The 18,937-nt window shown below is 47.1% G+C and overlaps 1 protein-coding gene across 5 annotated transcripts; it reads right to left on the bottom strand.

Moving 5' to 3' along the window:
* Positions 1-1,895: 1,895 nt before the first annotated feature.
* ZSCAN22 (zinc finger and SCAN domain containing 22) lies at positions 1,896-18,223 on the bottom strand. 5 transcript variants are annotated; one of them, XM_055309701.1, is made up of 4 exons: positions 16,001-18,223; positions 13,044-14,798; positions 9,249-9,701; positions 1,896-6,784 (listed from the first exon to the last, which is right to left on the bottom strand). In XM_055309701.1, exons 3-4 carry the CDS (start codon positions 9,646-9,648, stop codon positions 5,709-5,711), a joined length of 1,476 nt encoding a protein of 491 aa, XP_055165676.1. In that variant the 5' UTR covers positions 9,649-9,701; positions 13,044-14,798; positions 16,001-18,223; the 3' UTR covers positions 1,896-5,708. The 5 variants fall into 5 exon arrangements, with proteins under 5 accessions (XP_055165676.1, XP_055165677.1, XP_055165674.1 ...); XM_055309702.1 differs by having other exon boundaries at positions 13,044-13,215; positions 13,902-18,223; XM_055309699.1 differs by having other exon boundaries at positions 13,044-13,215; positions 13,644-18,223.
* Between the last annotated feature and the right edge of the window lie 714 nt (positions 18,224-18,937).

Here is an 18,937-nt window from a genome sequence, read left to right on the forward strand (position 1 = left end):
AAAAAAAAAAGTGTCCTTGGCTAATGGCAGCCCTGATGCAGGGGCCTGTACTTCCACGGCTGAGGGAAGTGGGCTGGGGTCCTAAAGGTGGATGGCCTCTGGGTTGGATCCTGGGGATATACGGGCCAAAGATTGGCTACTTGGGTCCACATTGTTCAAGATTACCTTTTGCTTTCTTCAAGTTGCCTCCTACTCCCCAGGCACCTCTGCCTGGTCCCCAGTGGGTCTGGGGAAGTACCTTGAGGCTCCAGACATACCCAATCCCACCTTGACCAAATTGGTCCTCACACTGGGAGGCACTTCAGAGAGGCTGCATTTTGTAGTTTTGTTTTCTGGACTGAGTAGCCACCAGCTGGTGGAGCTGGACTCTTTCCCCAGCCAAAGGCTAGGTCTCTCACACTGGAGATTGAAACTGTTGGAGGGGTGGGGCTATTCTATTCTTTCCTCCTTCCCCTCAGATCTAAGGCCCTTTGCCTGACCCAATACCTTCCTGGACTATCTCATTGCAGTCCATTTAGAGCTTGGCCGTTAAGGTACTGGCATACCAAGGGGTATGTATTAGCATTATCAACTAATACTTGATAAATTTTGTTTAAGGAATTTGCCTATCTCATCTGAGTGATCTGATTTACTGGTATAGTTGTTTACAACATTCCTGTATTCTTTCAATGCTCGCTGGGTCTGTAGTTATGTCACCTCTTTCATGCTTGATACTGTGTCCTCCCCCACCCCAACTTCTCTCCCTCCTCTGTCAGTCTAGCTAGGGGTTTATCAATTGTATTAATGTTTTCAAATAACTAACTTTTGGATTTGTTCATTTTTTTCTGGGGTCTCTTGTCTACTTTGTGGATCTCTACTTGTATCATTATTATTCCCTTCTTTCTACTTACTTCTGAATTAATTTGTTCTTTTTCACTTTCGTCAGGAAACACAGATCCTTGATTTCTTGGCGGTAAACATCAGTAACAGCTCATTCTTAGGCTTAAAAACAAGTATGTATTAGTTAAGTAATAGGAGATTACTTCTTTGTGCATAAAAAAATAATTGGCAATATTTAAATACTGGCGACTTCATCAATCATATCCAGTTGGTGGCTGTTGTTCAGTTCTTCTGTATCCTGATTTCCTATCTACTTGTTCTGTTGATTCTAGAAAGAAGGGTGTAGAAGTCCCCAATTATAATTATGAATTTATTTATTATTTCCCTTCTGTTCTCTTTTTGCTTCATATATATTAGGACTTTGTTGTTAAGATGCATACATATTTGGAATTATGTCTTTTTGGTAGATTGACATTTATCATTATGTAATGTCTCTCTTTATCATTGGTAATTTTCCTTGTTCTGAAGTTTACTTGGGATATTAATATAGTCACTCTAACATTTTTTGATTATATCTTTCTTCATCCTTTTATTTTTCAATTTTTTTTAGTATAGCTGACATACAATATTGCATTAGTTTCAGTTGTACAACCTAGTGATATGACAACTTTATATCTTTGAGACATAATGTATATGCATTAAAATATACAGATCTCAAATATATCACTGAATGAATTTTGATACTCTCCCCTCTTTATGTTGTAGTCATATACATATCAACATACACTGAAAACTCCACTGTTATAAATTTTGTTTTCAACAGCCATGTATATCTTTTTATAAAAAACACTCATGTATCTTAAAGATCAAATATTTGCAATGTATTACTCTTTCTTCATTACCAAGGTTCCAATTTTCCTTCTGTTATCAGTTTCCTTCCACCAAAACAACGCTTTTAGCCAGCTGGCAAAAGACTGTTAGTTTTACATCATTTGAAAATGTTTTAATTTTGCTCTCCTTCCTTTTTTTTTTCCTTTTTTTTTAAAGATGTTATTTATTTATTCATGAGAGAGAGAGAGAGAGAGAGAGAGAGAGAGAGAGAGAGGCAGAGACACAGGCAAAGGGAGAAGCAGACCCCAAGCAAGGAGCCTGATGTGGGACTCGATCCCAGGACTCCAGGATCATGCCCTGGGCTGACGACAGGTGGTGAACCGTGGAGCCACCCAGGAATCCTGTATTTTACTCTCCTTCCTGATGTCAATTTTGGATTCACAGGGTTTTTTCCCCCCAGCACTTTAAACATGTTGTTTCTCTGCCTTCTGGCTTCCAATATTTCTGACAAGAAACCCATAATCTTTTGCATTGACCTTTATATAATGCTTAGTTTTTCACAGACTGTTTTCTTTCTTTTTTTTTTTAATTTTTATTTATTTATGATAGTCACACAGAGAGAGAGAGAGAGAGAGGCAGAGACACAGGCAGAGGGAGAAGCAGGCTCCATGCACCGGGAGCCCGACGTGGGACTTGATCCCGGTTCTCCAGGATCGCGCCCTGGGCCAAAGGCAGGCGCCAAACCGCTGCGCCACCCAGGGATCCCCACAGACTGTTTTCAAAATTTTTAAATGTTTTGTTTTCATCAGTTCGATTATGATATGTGCAGGTATGGGTTTCTTTGAGATTATGCTGTTTGGGGTTCACTGAGCTTTCTAAACCTGTAAATTGACAACTTTTGCCAAATTTGGAAAGTTTTAGTAATTATTTCTTCAAATATTCTGTTATCACAAAGAATGTGGTAGCATTTCCAACTACACATATGGTCTTATCCATTTCTATGATTTCAACACATTTCAATCCATTTCTGTCTGGTTTCAAACTATCACATCTTTTAATGAATTGTTCTTTTTATAAAAAAACATAGTGATCTATGACCCTACTAATGCTTTTCTGTGTCTATATCTATTTTGTCAAAATTAATATGGCTCTGTTGTCTTTCTTCAGATTCATGTCTGCCTTGTATATCCTTTTCTATTCCTTTACCCTCAACTTTTCCACTTTAGATGTGTTTATTCTAAAGAACATTATATCCGGATTTGAAATCTAATGTTAATATTTGTCTTCCTTGGTTTGTTGAATATAGTGATGCTTATTGAAATTGCTGACATATTTGGATAGGTTTTCAAATCTCAATGCTTCCAGTCTCTGGCAGTATAAACTTGGCCACTCACATTCTCCAACCCCAAGTCCCTTCCTCTAGAAAGTGGGAATGGTCATCCTACCCTAAGTGTTGTGAGATGATGTACATAATATTTAGCAGACTGGACAATGCATGTAGATCCTTAATAAAGATTCTTTGCCCCCATGACTTCCTCTTTAGATAAACATGGGAAGACACATCTCGTGACAAAGTGAGTGCTGGAGATGCTCAGAGTGCCAGGGGGTGGAGAGTCAGTTCTTCAGTGCCAAAGAGCAGGAAGATAGGGACAGAAAGAGGTGGAGATTGATGCTACAAGCTGGTGGCCAGGCCTTGGTTTGGCTGCTGCACAAGTCAGGTCATCTTATTCATGCTTTACAGATGAGCAGGTCACTGAAGTTCAAGGAAGTCACTTATCCAAGTCCCAAAAGCAGCCTTGGGGAGGAGTGGGGCTCTGTAGCCTAACTTTAGTCCCACATCTTTTCCACTGCCTGCAGGTTTGTTGGAGGCCTGTGTGATCATTTCACTAGGAATGTGTATCTACCATCTCTGAGCTTTTCCCTACATCTGTCAACCGTCTCTGAGTCTCTCAGCCTTGGTCTCATTATACCTGGCAGTCTGCCTGTGTGTAGGTGTATCGGGGACTCTCTCAGATACTGGCACAAGATTTCGGTTTCCCTGGGTCTCAGCCTTCCTGTTCTGAACCTCACTCCTTGGTTGGTCTGTGTGACTGTTTACTTGTGACATGGAGGGAACAAGTCCAAGATACACGGTGAAACATAGGGAGAGATGGTGACGATGAACAGTACAAAACCATATGGCAGATCAAATGGTTAACACATGGTGGGATCATCAGAGAAAGAGATGAAGACTAACACCCTGACAGTTAAGAACAGAGGCTGTGACATCTAGTTACAGACATGGACCCTGAAAGAGGATATAGAACTGTGAGAAAAGGCCAGAGAGAGCAGAGAGAGAGCACTAACAGCATGTTGGCAACCACTGAGTCCAGGGGGATTCTGGGGCGAGAGAAAGGGTAGACTTAAAATACCGTAACATTTTATTGAGGCCATGGTATGCCAGGCTTGTCTGGGTGCTGGGGCTCTGGGAAAATCAGATTGTTCTTGTCCTGCAGGGTGCTGAGGAGACAGCAAAGACATATATTAGGTTCCAGAGTGGACCATGGTGACTGCCTCCAGGAAGGCACCAGTCCCAGTATATTCATTCAACAGACATTGGTCAGAGCCTATTGCATCCTGTGCTATGGATACTGAGAGTAAGACATGGCCCCTGCTCTTGGAAGCTCACAGTGTCTTTGGGAGACACAGACTTCAAGCTCTTCAAGGAGTAAATACAACATGGTAGGCAGTTAAAGAGAAGTTAAGGAGGTGCTCTGAAAGCAGAGAAGGCAAGTTGATGTCTGCTCAAGGAGGCAGAGAAGGCTTTGTTAGAGAGAGAGACGTGAAACATCTGAGTTGTGGGGGGAGAGAGGAGGTTTCCAGGTATAGGTACAGAGGCACATGGGTAGGAAAAATATGGCTTCTTTAAGAACCACAAGTATTCCACATGGCTGGTGTGTAGAAGGTGGGGGCTACTACAGTAGATGAGGCTGATCGTGAATGGCAGGTGAAAGAGTTTGACATATATCCTAAAGGACAGTATTTTGAAACTACTTTCACATAACTGCACACACAGCAAAATGACAATATTCACATGCACCTATAGCTGGAGAGGTTGTTTGGGGCTCAGAAAGACTTATGTCTCGGCATACTTGTAATCGTTCAGGAAGCTTTGCCACCGAAGGTGATGCACTGGAGAGCTTTCCATGACGGAGTGACACAATCAGGTTTGGATTACAGAAAGAACCCCCTGGAGGCTGGTGTGGAGAATGAAACAGTGAAGGAAGTCAGGGGAGAGAATGAAGGTAGGAGACTCCAGGTGTAATCCAGATGAGAGGAGATGAGAGCTCAAAGAAGTGAAAATGGCAGAGAAGACAGATTAGAGGTGAATTTTTGATAAAACCATCAGGGCTGATGACTGGTGGGATATTGGAGAGGGCAAGGAGAAACAGATGCTGGGCAAATATCATGCTGTACCCTCGATTAACGGAGAGTGGGAGAGAGACTGAGGGCCTGGAGAAAGCCTCACAGAACAGGCTGCCTCACAGGTTGGCCTTGGAGTTAGACATGAATAGGTGGAGTAAAAGAGTATGTGTGAAGGCACAGAGGTGGGCATGGGCCAGCATCCCTCCTGGGTTAAACAAAAGAGGAAAAGGCAGGAAGAGCAGCTACATGGGAACATGAAGCTGGAGCCTGTCTGCTCAGAGCATCTTGGGACCACTGAGTCCCAACAGAAACTTCATCCTAATTGCCCTGGCTCTGAAGACCAATACAAGTTCTCAGCTCAGCTGTCCCTTCTCTGATGGACCTGAATGGGGTATGAAGAGAAGCAGGATCCTTCTGGAAGCTTACTTCTTCAGCTGACCTGAATAGCTTTGTGTTCATCAGGCACCTCCATCTGGGTCTCCAAAAGCAGAGTTGTTCCCAGATAGCCCCAGAGTCTGCCCTTAAGCACCTTATCATTTTAGGGTACTATCAATCACCCATCCCATTCTTTGTTCTTTGGAATTTAGGGTTTCTCTTAAATGTTGAGCCTCTGAGGAGAAGTTGTTATTCTGGGTCCCAAGGGCTTTCTTTGGTTACTGCAGCACTGTGATGTGGATCCTCAAGTGAACCATGAGGGCCGAGCTGCGGCTAAAGGCCTTCCCACAGTCGCTGCATTTGTACGGCTTCTCTCCTGTATGGATCCTCTGGTGCTCAATGAGGGAGGAGCTCTGTGCAAAAGCCTTCGGACAAATCTTACACTGATATGGTTTCTCTCCAGAATGGATTCTCAGGTGGCGGATCAGAGCTGAGCAGTCACTGAAGGCTCTCCCACAAGCATCACACTTGTAGGGCTTCTCCCCAGTGTGGATGCGCTGATGCTGAGTCAGATGGGTGCTCTGACTGAAGGCCTTCCCACACTCATCACATTCATAGGGCCTCTCCCCTGTGTGCACTCGCTGGTGCTGAGTGAGATGAGTACTGCGGCTGAAAGTTTTGCCACATTCCTCACACTTGTAGGGTTTTTCTCCAGTGTGGATCCTCTGGTGCTGAGTTAGGTGGGTGACTCGGCTAAAGGCCTTCCCACACTCTTTACACTCATGGGGCTTTGCCCCTGTGTGGATGACTTGATGCTGGGTCAAGTGAGTGCTCCGGCTAAAGGCTTTCCCACACTCACTACAAGTATAGGGTGTCTTCCGAGAATGGCTCTTCTGGTGTGTCTCAAGGGCTGAGGAGTTCTGGAATGTTTTCCCACATTCACCACACTTGGAAGAATTCCTCCCTGAGTATATGTATGGAGGCTCTGTCCTATCGCCATCCAGTGGATCAAATTTCTCTTCTGGTGTCTTATCTTGTGAGGTGAAATTTGGCCACACATTGGGACTATTCCCCAAGGCACCAGATTCACAGCTAGGTTGGTCTGTGAGAACATCCTTGTGAGGCTCTGAAGTTTCCCTGAAATCCATCTCTTGGGGGACAGACTTTGTCCAGATTTCCCCTGAGAGTCCTGCCTGCCTCTCTGAGCTGCCCTCAGGTTCACAAGCATCACCACAGGTGAGTCCCAGGGTAACACCTCTCATGAGGGTTTCAGTGGCCCTGTTTAATGACTCTGACTCTTCCAAATCACTCTGCTTGCAGCTTGCCTCTGAGAGCTTGGCTCCTAGGTCCCATCCTGAAACAATCCAAACCACAGCGTCACCACTCTTTCCACACGGGGCTTCCCCCACTCAGCCTGGGCCCTGAGGTCTCACTCTCTAAGGGGAGACATAGACACTCCTGACATTTGGGCCTGTTTCCAAAGAAGAGTTTCTCATTTGGTATCCTCAATGACAAAAGGGCATAGGGCTGCCCTCCTACACCATCGAAAATTGGATCACAAGTTCCAATCCTCCCTTCTCCCCAAATTCTCCATTCTTCAAGGCTGCTGATTTTGGCTCCAGAGTCAGAAGGAAGACCCTGAGGTTGAAGTGAGAGCAAGTAAGCATGCACAGGGGCTTGTGCTTGCCCAGTGCCTGTGTACTCACTCCCTCTGGGCAGTACCTTTCTCCGGGGGTTTGGACAGCCTACTGAGGATTTTTTGCAAATGTTCATTAAATACTGGCTAAATGAGGGAATCAATTCCAGATGCTGACAACTGTGCAATTTTCTCCAGTCGACTCTACCTTGAGCCCTAAGTAGACAACAGCTGCTGAGGGTGAGTGGGTGACATGCCCACTTGGCCTCTTTAAGCCCCCAGGAGGCCTGGGGCCCACTCTTTATAAATGGCTGTGAAGGCAGAGTGTAGTTAAAAGGTGGCAGGAGACTGGTTGTGAATGAGGTAGTAGATGCCTGAACTGACCCTTGATGGGTGCACAGGGCACCTACGGACACTTAATAGCATCATGTACTGGACAGAATTCAGGAAGAGATGGGGGCAGCAGCCACTAGCCAGCTCTGGGGCCTTGGGCAATCTTACCTTCACTTGGACCTGCTTCCCCACCTGGAAGAGAGGGATACTATACTGCTCGCCTCCCAAGGCTGCTGGTCATTACTAGGCTCTTGTTATGTGCTAGTTTCCAAGTACAGCGGGTAATTTCCATTGCCTCATTTCAGCTTTAGTCTGCTCTCACAGGACATACTGCAACAACTGAACTTCACACAAGGAAAGTAAGGCCCAGCTGAAGGAAGTTCTTGCGTAACTAACTGGTACGAGATCACACAGTTAGCTAGTGGCCAAGCTGAGATTTCAGCTGTAGATTTCAGCTTTCCTCCTCTAAGCCCACAGAGGTTCTCACCCAACCTCCCCAGCCACATGCTTGGTCTCACATCCCCTTTCTTCCTCTATTCCAAAAATATCGTACAACCTGCTCTTTCCAGAATGCACTGGTCCATATCATACCACCGAGGCTTTTACCCCCACCATTCCCTCTGCCTGGACTGCCAGCTCTTTCTCCTTGTCTCAGTGCCATATTGCCTTTTCTCTCACAAATTTCTCGACCCTGCAGGGGAATGGGGTCATTACCTCCTCTCCCTGTCCCTGTGACCTCTGCTTATGCATAGCTGATAGGGCCAAGGAACATGATCAACCTCTCCAGAAAGGTCTGTTTTTCAAGGAGCTTAAAAAAAAAGAAATCATCCTAATAGCTACAGTTTCCACTGTGTTTAATCTGTGCCAGGCACTGTTTCATGTGCTGCACAGGTAATGCCTCATTTACGCCTCTCAATGACGCTGAATAGGTATTATGACTGCAATTCCCATTTTATTGACAGGGAAACTGAGGCACAAGAAAGTCATGTGGCCAGGAGGGAGAGGAGCAGTGGTTGGATCTACCAAACCCTGATGATATTTCTGTTCCCCCTACCCACAGCACGCCTTCTCCCTGGTCCTGGCATACACACACTATCTGCTACCATCAGGCCAGGCCAAATTGGGCCAGGTCCTTCTGGGAGGAGCCTTCACTCCCTGCTCTTAACTGTCTTATGGCTGCTTACTCTAGAACCTCCCTGGGCTGGGACATAAATGTGGGTCCCCCAGAGCAACAGTGACCACTCTAGCTAAGGGCAGGTCTGATTCACACAGATCCTAGAGACCAGCAGAGGGGACATACCTGACATTTCTGTCACCCTCACCCCCACAGGCTTCCAGTCCCCAGCAGCCTGGTATTCTTTGCTCATGTCCATCCCTGGGATCTGGTCAGCCAAAGGCAAATACAAGACCCCAACCAGTTCAGTGGGGTTCAGGCTAAGAACCTTTTACTATTCTCCCCTGGGGTTTCTACATTAATAAGAAATAAGCCTGGGTTGCTGAGCCAACTTTGTCTCCAATGAGGATAGAAGATACTTAAGAGTAAAGCTAAGGGTGCCTGGGTAGCTCAGTCGGCTAAGTGTCTGCCTTCGGCTCGGGTCATGATCTCAGGGTACTGGGACTGAGCCTGTTGGGCTCTTGGCTCAGCAGGGAGTCTGCTTCTCCTTCTCCCTCTGCCCCTCCCCCTGCTTCTGCTCTCTCTCTCTCTCTCTCAAACTTAAAAAAAAAAATAAAAGAGTTTGGGTGAAGTACAAAGGTGACAAGTGCGTGCATTAGAGCCCCCAAGCCTAAACCCTGCACTCCTACATTCCAGTACAGGCTTTGCTCTAAGTGTGCTGTTGTTCCCCCTCACCTCTCTTGTCGAATGCCTGAGTCAGACCTTCCACCAGCATGGCAGCCTCCTCACCACTCTTGGGGAGCTGGGCACCCACCCAGGACTGGATCTTGGGGGGCAGTGCACCCAGGAACTGCTCCAACACCAATAGCTCCAGCATTTGCTCCTTGGAGTGTGCTTCAGGCTGCAGCCACTGGTGGCAGAGTTCACGGAGCTGGGCCAGGGCCTCATGTGGGTTGGATGCCTCTTCATAGCAGAAGTGCCGGAAGCGAAGACGTGCAGTCTCAGGGTGGGCAGTGTGGCCAAGGCTAGATTCCTGGATCTCAGAGAGGCTGGCCTCCTCATCCTCCACCTTCACATGTAGAAAGCCATCTTGTTCCCAGAGCACTGGGCTCAGAGGGCTCTTGGGCATGGCCATCAAGCAGCAGCAAAAAAGTGAGGCACAGGTTGGCTGGAGTGTTGGAACTGGATCTGCAGGAATGCCAGAACTTTATCATCATGTGGAACTTGGAGCTCTGCTCACACCATTAAACACAGCAGATGCAGGCTTGGAGCCTGTGAGATGTGACTCACTCTCACAGAGACATAGATGCTCAAAATAATCAGGTGTTAGGCACCATTCTAAACATTTGCATATAGTAACTAATTTAAAACCCACAACAAACTCAGGGGGTAGGAACTTACTTTCCATTATATGGATATGAAAGCAGATACACAGGAAGAAAAGATTTGCCCAAAGTCTCCCAGATACTGAAGGGACTGGGAAGCTGAGCTACAAATCGAGGGAGCCTGACCCCAGGGCCAGTCTCCTTACAGCCTGCTCCTCCCACACAGAACCAGGTCATCCTCCTATCTCACACACACTCCTCAGGGAACCAAATGCTCATTCTCTCACTTTATTTGCTAATTATTTTGTAGCTTTTGCAATGGGTACTTACATAATTGACTTTCAGCCTTTCTTTCCTCTTTTCTATTACACATACTTAAGGCTATAAATTTCCTTCTAAACACAGCGAGCATTAGCTGCATACCCACAAGTTTGATGTTGCACTTTCATTATCATTTAATGAGTTCAAAATATTTTCTAATTTCTGTTGTGGGTTATTTAGAAATCTGCAATTTCATTTCCAAAAAATTGGGGTTTTCTAGTTGTCTTTTTATTACTGATCTCCAGATTAAGTCTATTGTACTCAGAAAACGTGCTTTAGTCAATTTCAATCTTTTGAAATTTGCTGAGACTTGGTTTGTGACCCTGTGTATAGTTAATTTGGCCAGTGTTCTGCATAAACTTAAAAAAATGCAAAAATTAAAAACTACTATACAATCCAGCAATTCCATTTCTGGGCATTTATCCAAAGAAAATGAAAACACTAACTTGAAAAACTATATTCACCCCTGTATACATTGCAGCATTATTTATAATAGCTAAGATATGGACACAACCTAAGTGTCCATCGATAGATGAATGGATAAAGATGATGTGGCACATATATATAATGGAATATTACTCAGCCATTAAAAAAGAACAAAATCTTGGCATGAATGATAACACTGATGGACCCTGAGGGTATTATGCTAAACGAAATAAGTCAGAGAAAGATAAATACCATATGATTTCACTTACATGTGGAATCAAAAAAACAAAACAAATGGACCTTGTTGGGCCGGCGGGATCAAGGGGGATCGAGAGGCACCAACAAAATGGGGGCGGACCCTCCACCTTGTTGCCCCCACCTCAGAACTTTCCCATCACCAGCAGACTGCCTGAAGACAGACATCAGGGGGAGACTGGACCTATGCAGGAAACCTGAACTGTACTTTACCCAGACCCCACAAAAGGGCATGAGCAGTTATCCCCCATACTGATTTCACCAGTAATATGTCTTAATACCTATCACCCCATACAGACACACAACCCCTTACCCCTCCCCTCTTAAAAAGCCTGCTTACACTCCCCTATGTGCAACTTCCCCACGGGAGACTCCCTGCTCTCTCGCTCTCTCTCTCCCCTGCAGGCCACAGAACCTCACCAGAGAGTGGAGAGCGAGAGCCAGTCCCAATAAAAGCCTGAGTCCCATTAAAAGCCTGTTTCGACCACTTTTGCGGAGCCTATTTCATCTGACTACCTTTTTTTTTTCTTTCTTTTTTTTTTTAATTTTAATTTATTTATGATAGTCACACACACAGAGAGAGAGAGAGAGGCAGAGACACAGGCAGAGGGAGAAGCAGGCTCCATGCACCGGGAGCCCGACGTGGGATTCGATCCCGGGTCTCCAAGATCGCGCCCTGGGCTAAAGGCAGGCGCTAAACCGCTGCGCCACCCAGGGATCCCCTCATCTGACTACCAATCGGATTAAACCTGACAGACATACAAAACAAAACTAGCTGCATATATACAGAAAACAGACTGATGGCTGCCAGAGGAGAAGGGGGTTTGGGACTGGGTGAAAGGGATCAAGAGGTACAAACTAACAGTTATAAAATAAATAGGTCATGGGGAAGTAAGGTATAGTACATGTAATACAGATAATGATATCGTATCAACTTTGTATGGTAAGAGATGGTAACTAGACTTATTATGGTGATCATTTTATACTGTATATAAATGTTGAATCACTATGTTGTGCAGCTGAAATTAATATATTACTGTATGTTAACTATACTTCAATTAGAAAAGTGCAAAGGCTTCCTGGATAAATGATGAAAGATAAAGTAGAAAAACAACTTCATCAAAATTAAAAACTTTCCCAATTTGAAGGACACCATCAAGAAAGCAAAAAGGCAACCCACAAAATGTCAGGAAATATTTGCAAATTATATACCTGAAAAGGTACCTGTATCTAAACAACTCCATAATAAAAAGACAAATAAACCAGTTAAAGAATGGGCAAAGATTTTGACTAGACATTTCTTCAAAGAAGATATACAAATGGCCAACAGGCGACATGAAAAGTTGCTCATCACGGCTACCAGAGAAATGCGAATCAAACCCACAATGAAATACCACTTTACACTGCTAAGATAGCTAAACTTAAAGAGATAACAAATGTTGCACTTGAGCCATGGCCGTGGGCATAGGGACAAGCAAACGTTTGTAAAATAAACCCCAACCCTAAAACCTTTCAGTGGTAGCTGGCAACTTCTGGCAAAACTGTGTTTTAGCCCCCAACTCCATCATGAAGCTCTCTTGAGCCTCTTGTCACCTTGCCATTACTCTCAATCCCCATTTTCTCAGCCTTTGTCCCTGTTATCCTCTTGTTCTAAAATCTCTCTCTGCACTTAATTCTTCCTAGTCCTCCAAATGGCACTTTACCTGCCATCTTCTCCAAGAACTGTCCAAGCACTTGGGAGCAAGTTAAGTATCCTTCTGAGGGCTCTGGGTCTCTCTTTACCCAGCTCTGGCTATAACCACATGTTGTCCCAGAGAGACGGCTTGCTCTTGCTGTAGCAACAGTTCCCAGGGCACGGTCTATGTCAAGTACATTATAGATGGGTGCTAAGCAAATGGAGGAACGAGGAAAGGCTGAGCATGGTCACCCACAGATGTGGGGAATCACCATACAGGGGGAGGGGAAGCAGGAATTGTAGGGATGACAATAAATGCAGCAAGATTCCAAGCTCCTTTTTGTACCTCTGGAGCTCCTGTCCTGGAAAATCACTGATAACAGTCTCTGAGACACATGTACACCCACCTGCCTCAGCCCATTCCCAACATGGTGACCTCACATCAGGTCAAGGTCTCCAAACCTTGAGTGTTTAACCAACTGAGGAGAATGGTTCTTACATGTAGTCACCCTATTAGCTGGCACCTACCTCAGAGAGCTGCTGTGAGGTTACCCAAGGTGATCCATGACAGATGTCCAGTACAGGTCTGGCACACAGCAAACATGTGGTAAACAACCAATCTGTTGACTGCCAGACTTAAGTCCACAGGTGCTGGGGGACATATCCATAAACCCTGCTACGGGTTGTCAAATAACTCCAACTGCAGACACACAAAGCACAAAGTCCCTGTCACCTACTTGGTGAACTCTCTGCAAATCACCCAAATTTCAGTAGGCCTGACAAAATCTTAGTCAATCACACAGTCACACACACACCCTATCTCAGGCACGGTGTCAGTCATACTCCAAACTATGCCCAGACGCACAAAATGCAGTTAGTCCCGTAAACACAGGCCCTCACAGCAGCGCCGTCACAGCGGAGGATTCCGGCACAGCCACTCATAATCTCGGCCCGTCAGTCACACGATAGATGCTCGCAGTCACACCTGAGGTCACACGGCCAGCCACACCCCCACCCTCTCACTCATAACATCACAGGATCCCCTGGAAACTCAGGCCACCGTCTTGGTCAGCCGCATAGGACATCCGAAGACCGCCCCCACTCCCAGGCTACCAGTCAGAAACGCACGCCCGCGATGTGGCCCCTGCCGGAGCCCACAGGCAGGCTGCGTCCCAGTCAGCGGCTCCCACATCCGACAGGGAGTTCCACACTTGGTCCGTGCGTCCGTCAGTCGGTCCTCCAGCCGCGCCGCTGGTGGTTAGCGCTTCAAGCCCCGTCGGCGGGTAGGGCCCGCCCGTCTGGCTCAGGCCGCCGCGAGCTTCGGGGCCTGGCGCTTTCCTTTCCCGCCGCGACTCCAGCGGACCGCACCCCTAGCAACCCCCTCACCCGCGCAGCTGCGGCCACTTCCGGGAGTGCTCTCGGAGGCGCCTCCTAGTTTAGGCCGCCTGCGCGCCCGCTCGCCGGGACCATGACTCCCAGAATGCGCTGCGCTGTCCAGCAGCCGCGCCTGCTAGCCAGGATTACGGTTTTCATCAGGTCTCGCGTCTCGAGCTCCGCGGCCCCCAAAGCACCCACGCCGCCGTCTCGTTCTTCTGGACCACAATCCCCAGAAGGCCTCGCGTCCTCCCTGCGCGTCCCGGGGCTCGCCTGGAGTTGTAGTCTGAACGGGACAGCTGGCTGAAGGGTGGGCCTTTATGGGGTTGTGGTGGCGGAGAGCGGAGAGTTGGGCCGGGGTCTGTGCAGGAGGCAGCACCGTGCATGGTGCGTGAAGGTAAGGAGTGCGGGTGTTGGTGTGAAGAGTGTGCATCCTATATAGTGTGTGTTGCTTTCTGTGACCGTATACAGGTGATTCCATGTGTTTGTCCTGTGCGACTATAAGTGTCCTAGAGGTAGATTGCATGTGTCATTCCCTATGACCACGTGTGTGGGTAGTTCTGTGTGTGTGTGAGAGAGACCTCCGTGTTAGTCACCATATGTGATAATCCTGCAGCATTCTGTGTAATGCTGTCACATTGTGTAATGGTGTCTGTGAGACAGAGATGTGGTGCCCAGGAGGGCCTGATAGAGCATGAAGGTCCCAGACTGTGTATGACAGTCACATTCTGGGATATACTGGGGGTTAGGTTAGGGCTCAACTCTGATTCCACTAGGGACAAGTGGAGATTTATAGTCAGGGAGCAGCATGGGGGTCAGTGGAAAAACAGTTACTAAGAGGAAATGTCAGGGGAAAGGGGGTGTCGAACAGGATTCTTGCTGAAGGCAGGCCAGGGTGTGCAGATATCACTGGGGAGAGGGGGAGGAGGAGGAACCAGAGTAAACACATATGGAAGGTGGGAGATTCTTGCTAAAGTGACTTAGCTAGACTCTATAATGGACACAGAAGCTCCAGGTTTGAGGCCTCATCAAAAACTGCTCAGAACAACCTGACTGAAACTTGGTCATGGAGAGAATCTTTTGTCAGTGTGCGATGTGTGAGGGTGTGTTCAAGTGCAGATACACACCCTACCAGGGGCCACCCAAGTAGAGAAGTGAGAACCTTGAGGCCCCATGGACTCCCCCTTGCCCCTTGGCAGGATTGTCTGGCTGGGCCTGGATGCCCAGCCTCTGCCTCCTGCAGTCAGTGCCCATGGCTCCCCTGCCCTTGGCATGGTGTCTGGACAGCTCTTTGCAGACAGATGTTTGATATGAGACAGAGGTGAGCCATCAATGGTAATGGGCAAAGAACTTGAAGACCGGGATCCCTGGGTGGTGCAGCGGTTTAGCGCCTGCTTTTGGCCCAGGGCACGATCCTGGAGACCCGGGATCAAATCCCACGTCGGGCTCCCGGTGCATGGAGCCTGCTTCTCCCTCTGCCTATGTCTCTGTCTCTCTCTCTCTACCTGTGTGACTATCATAAATAAATAAAAGCTTAAAAAAATTCTCTTTAAAAAATTAAAAAAGAACTTGAAGACCATCTATCCTTATGGGAAGGAATGGCCCCAGGGACATTCTGTGGCTAGGACCCTGCTCCTATGTGGTGCTGTGCCAGCCTCTGCCCTGACCATCAGATGCCAGAAAAGCTCAGGTCTTCCCAGTCCAAAAGCCCATGGCTTTACAACTGCTGTCCTCTCCACATGACCATCCAAGTTCCCATAGGGCCATTCACACTAGCTGTTGGCCGCACATCATTCTCATTGCCCAACCACAGCCAATCTATGACCATCACTGACCTGCCTCAACTGGAGACTGTTTCCTGGTAGAACAGCACTCATACTGGACATACTCTTTCTCTACAAGTTAACATGTTAAATCCTTGTAGGGAAGGGATCACTATCCCATTTTACAGATAAGGAATATGAGGCAGAGGGTAGAGACCCAGAGCTTATTTGGGTTGTAGTGGACTTAAACTCATGGAGCTGGATTTAGCTGGTTCTGAGGCCCAACCACCCTACAGAAAGGGTGGCAAGCCTGCCCCATCCATGCCATGTGATGCCCCAAAGGCTTACCAGCTGCCCAGTTTCTCCTACTTCTCAGCCTGGTCCCTGGGGCTCACACAGGATGCTCTCCTGAAGATGTAGCCCCTGAGGTGGTCTTGCCCTCTTGTAGGGGAATCTGGAGCATCCCAAACAACACTGCCTCCAGTTGGCTGAAGCCTCTTCTCTCTTGTGTGCTGTAGTAGTAGCTGTGGCACTTGGCTAGGTAAGGAGGCATCACTGGTCACCAGCTGCGCTGGGCCATTGTGCAGCAAAGAGTAGAACTCAGTAGACCTGGGATGTCCAAACTGCACATTACAAAGAATTGACAGGCCCTAGGGATTGGCTCCTGAGAGAACCTCCAAGCCCTTGGAATATCCTGCCTGATAAGTGTCTTTCCTCACCAGGAGCCTTAGGCTACACCAGGTGTGATTTATGATGGGACCTTGAGTCACACCGGATCAGGCTAATCTCTGAGACAGCTGGAGGCTCAGGAACTAAGGCCAGTCATGCAGGTACTCCACATCTATGTGGCCAACCCCCAATAAATGCCTCCAGGCTTGGGTAACCTTCCCTGGCTGCCAATACTTCATGTGTATTGTCACGCCTTGCGGGGAGTACTACAGAGTCTGTGACTACATTGGGAGAGGACAAATGGAAGTTTTTACCTGGATTCCAGTTTATGTACCTTCTAACTTTGTGGTTATAATTTGTATTCTTTTCACTGTAATAAACAGTATCTCAGCTTTTTTTGAGTTCTGGAGTCCTAGTGAGTCATGGAACCTGAAAGTGGTCTTGGGAACTCCCTTGCAGTAATTCAAAAAAAAAAAAAAAGATTTTATTTACTTGAGAGAGAGAGCACAAGCAGGGGGGGAGAGGGAGAAGCAGGCTCCCTGCTGAGTTGGGAGTCCGATGTAGGACTTGATCTCAGAACCCTGGGGACCATGACCTGAGCCGAAGGCAGATGTGTAACCAACTGAGCCACCCAGTCGTCCTCCTTGCAGTCATTTTGTATTTGGTGTCTCATTGATTCACTCATTCATTCCCTGTCGATTTTGGCCCTGCCACATGCCAGGAGATGGGTCTACAGAGTGTGCTAAAGGGCCTCTGGGTCCAGGGTGGGCTCTGAACAAGGACATGGACAGTGACAACACAATGTTCATGCTGCCATGGGGGGCATAAGGGGAAGACAGGCTGCTTCTGATTCAGCCAGTAAGGAGGTGCCCTGGAGGGTACTGATGCTGAGGACACGGAACAAGCTGGCTTGGACAACACAGGAATGACTGGAGATAAACCTGGAAAGATGGGCTGTGGGGGGGTGAATTCAGAGGCTTCAAGGCCAGACCACATCCTGATGGCCACAGAGAACCCCTGAGTGAGGCTGTATGGAAAAGTGAAAGGCTCATGCCTGTGACAGAACAAAGGCATGGCTCCAGCAGGCACATAACCAACGTCTGGACTGAGCAATGGCTGCCCAGCTCCTACGTTTCATCTTTCCCTAAGTCAGCCAGATGGCTCAACCTGCTTCTTCAAGGACATTACATTCTAGAGCTGCCTCCTTACAGTAAATGCCCTGGCATATGCTGAAAAGGATGGAGGGATTATTGCCACTCTGTCCCTATATGCTAACTCTAGTATTTTCATCCTGAAATATGAGTGGCTTCCCGCTAGGGGCCTCAGGCAAGTGGTTTAACCTCTCAAAATCTCAGCTCCTTGGGGCACCTGGATGATGCAGTTAAACATCTGGCTCTTGTGTTCAGCTCAGGTCATATCTGGATCATAAGATCATGCCCTGCATGGGGCTCATGCTCAATGAGGAGTCTGCTTGGGATTCTTTCTCCTCCACCTCTCCCTAAATATATAAATAAATAAGTATTTTTTAAAAAACCTCAGCTCCTTGTCTATGAAGTGGGGATAAAAATATCTGCATTTCAGGGCTGCTGAGGAGAATAAACAAAACAATGTATGTAAATGCTTATGAAGTGCTAAAGTCTTACATAAATGTCACTGGCTCAACTGATTTTAATGAAGTCCTCATGCTGAAGCTGATGAATGACACACAGTCTTTTTAAAGACCACGACTTTATGACACAGCACATTTCAACATTATAAACTTTACTTTCTGGCAGAGGAGCAAAACAAAACCACATAACCCAAAACTATATGGCCTGAGTTAACACAAGGCACAAACAACTGAAAAAGCATCTTTGTTTTTTAAAGATTTATTTACTCATTTTAGAGAGAGTAAGCTCATGAGCAGTGGGGGGGCGGGAGGGAGTGGGACAGGGGTAGAAGGAAAGAGAGGGGAAGCAGAATCCCCGCTGTGGAGCTCAATCTCTGAACTCCGAGATTATGACCTGACCCAAAACTAAGAGTCAGACTCAACTGACTGAGCCACCCACCTGCCCCCCAAAAAGCATCTTTTTAAGGTTTGTTTTGTTTTGTTTTCATTTTTGCTTGGCAAAACTGGAACAAGCTCTGTTCCAGGCTTGCTGAAACCGTCCAACCTGTGGATCTCTCCCACCATCTGGTGGACTTCTGTGGGAGCCTGTATGATGGAGAATGGGAGGGGCTGTTGCTCCTCTTTAAGGCTCACTCTGGCTTTCTCACCCAACTGGGTGACACTGCAGAGAGGCGTATGATGAGCAAGGGGGCTGCTCTGCACTGGTCCTGAGTTCCTGACATTCAGAGGGCCCTCTGCCAGATGAAGAACACCACACCAAGGACAGACAGAAAGTCTCTGCCATGTTTGGCATATCCCCAGTTCACTGATAGATGAAAACCAAAGAGTTGCTGAGGGTTTTCTGATACTCACTGCCCTCACATGGTGTCCCCTGGGAATGAATTTTCTGATGCTGGGCCACAGATCTGCTCCAGCTGAAGACTTTCTCACATTTATGACATTCAAAGGGCTTTTGTCCAGTGTGAATCCTCTGATGCAAAATGAGGGCCGTAGACTCATGGAAGGTT

The sequence above is a fragment of the Nyctereutes procyonoides genome, unplaced genomic scaffold (genome assembly GCF_905146905.1).
Source record: "Nyctereutes procyonoides isolate TBG_1078 unplaced genomic scaffold, NYPRO_anot_genome, whole genome shotgun sequence".
NCBI classification, from domain to species: domain Eukaryota; kingdom Metazoa; phylum Chordata; class Mammalia; order Carnivora; family Canidae; genus Nyctereutes; species Nyctereutes procyonoides.

Coding starts and splice junctions, on each gene's coding strand:
- ZSCAN22 (XM_055309701.1), bottom strand. CDS start 9,648: ATGGCCATGCCCAAGAGCCCTCTGAGCCCAGTGCTCTGGGAACAAGAT. Junction 6,785..9,248: donor TCAGGCATTCGACAAGAGAG/GTGAGGGGGAAC, acceptor GGATTGTTTCAG/GATGGGACCTAGGAGCCAAG.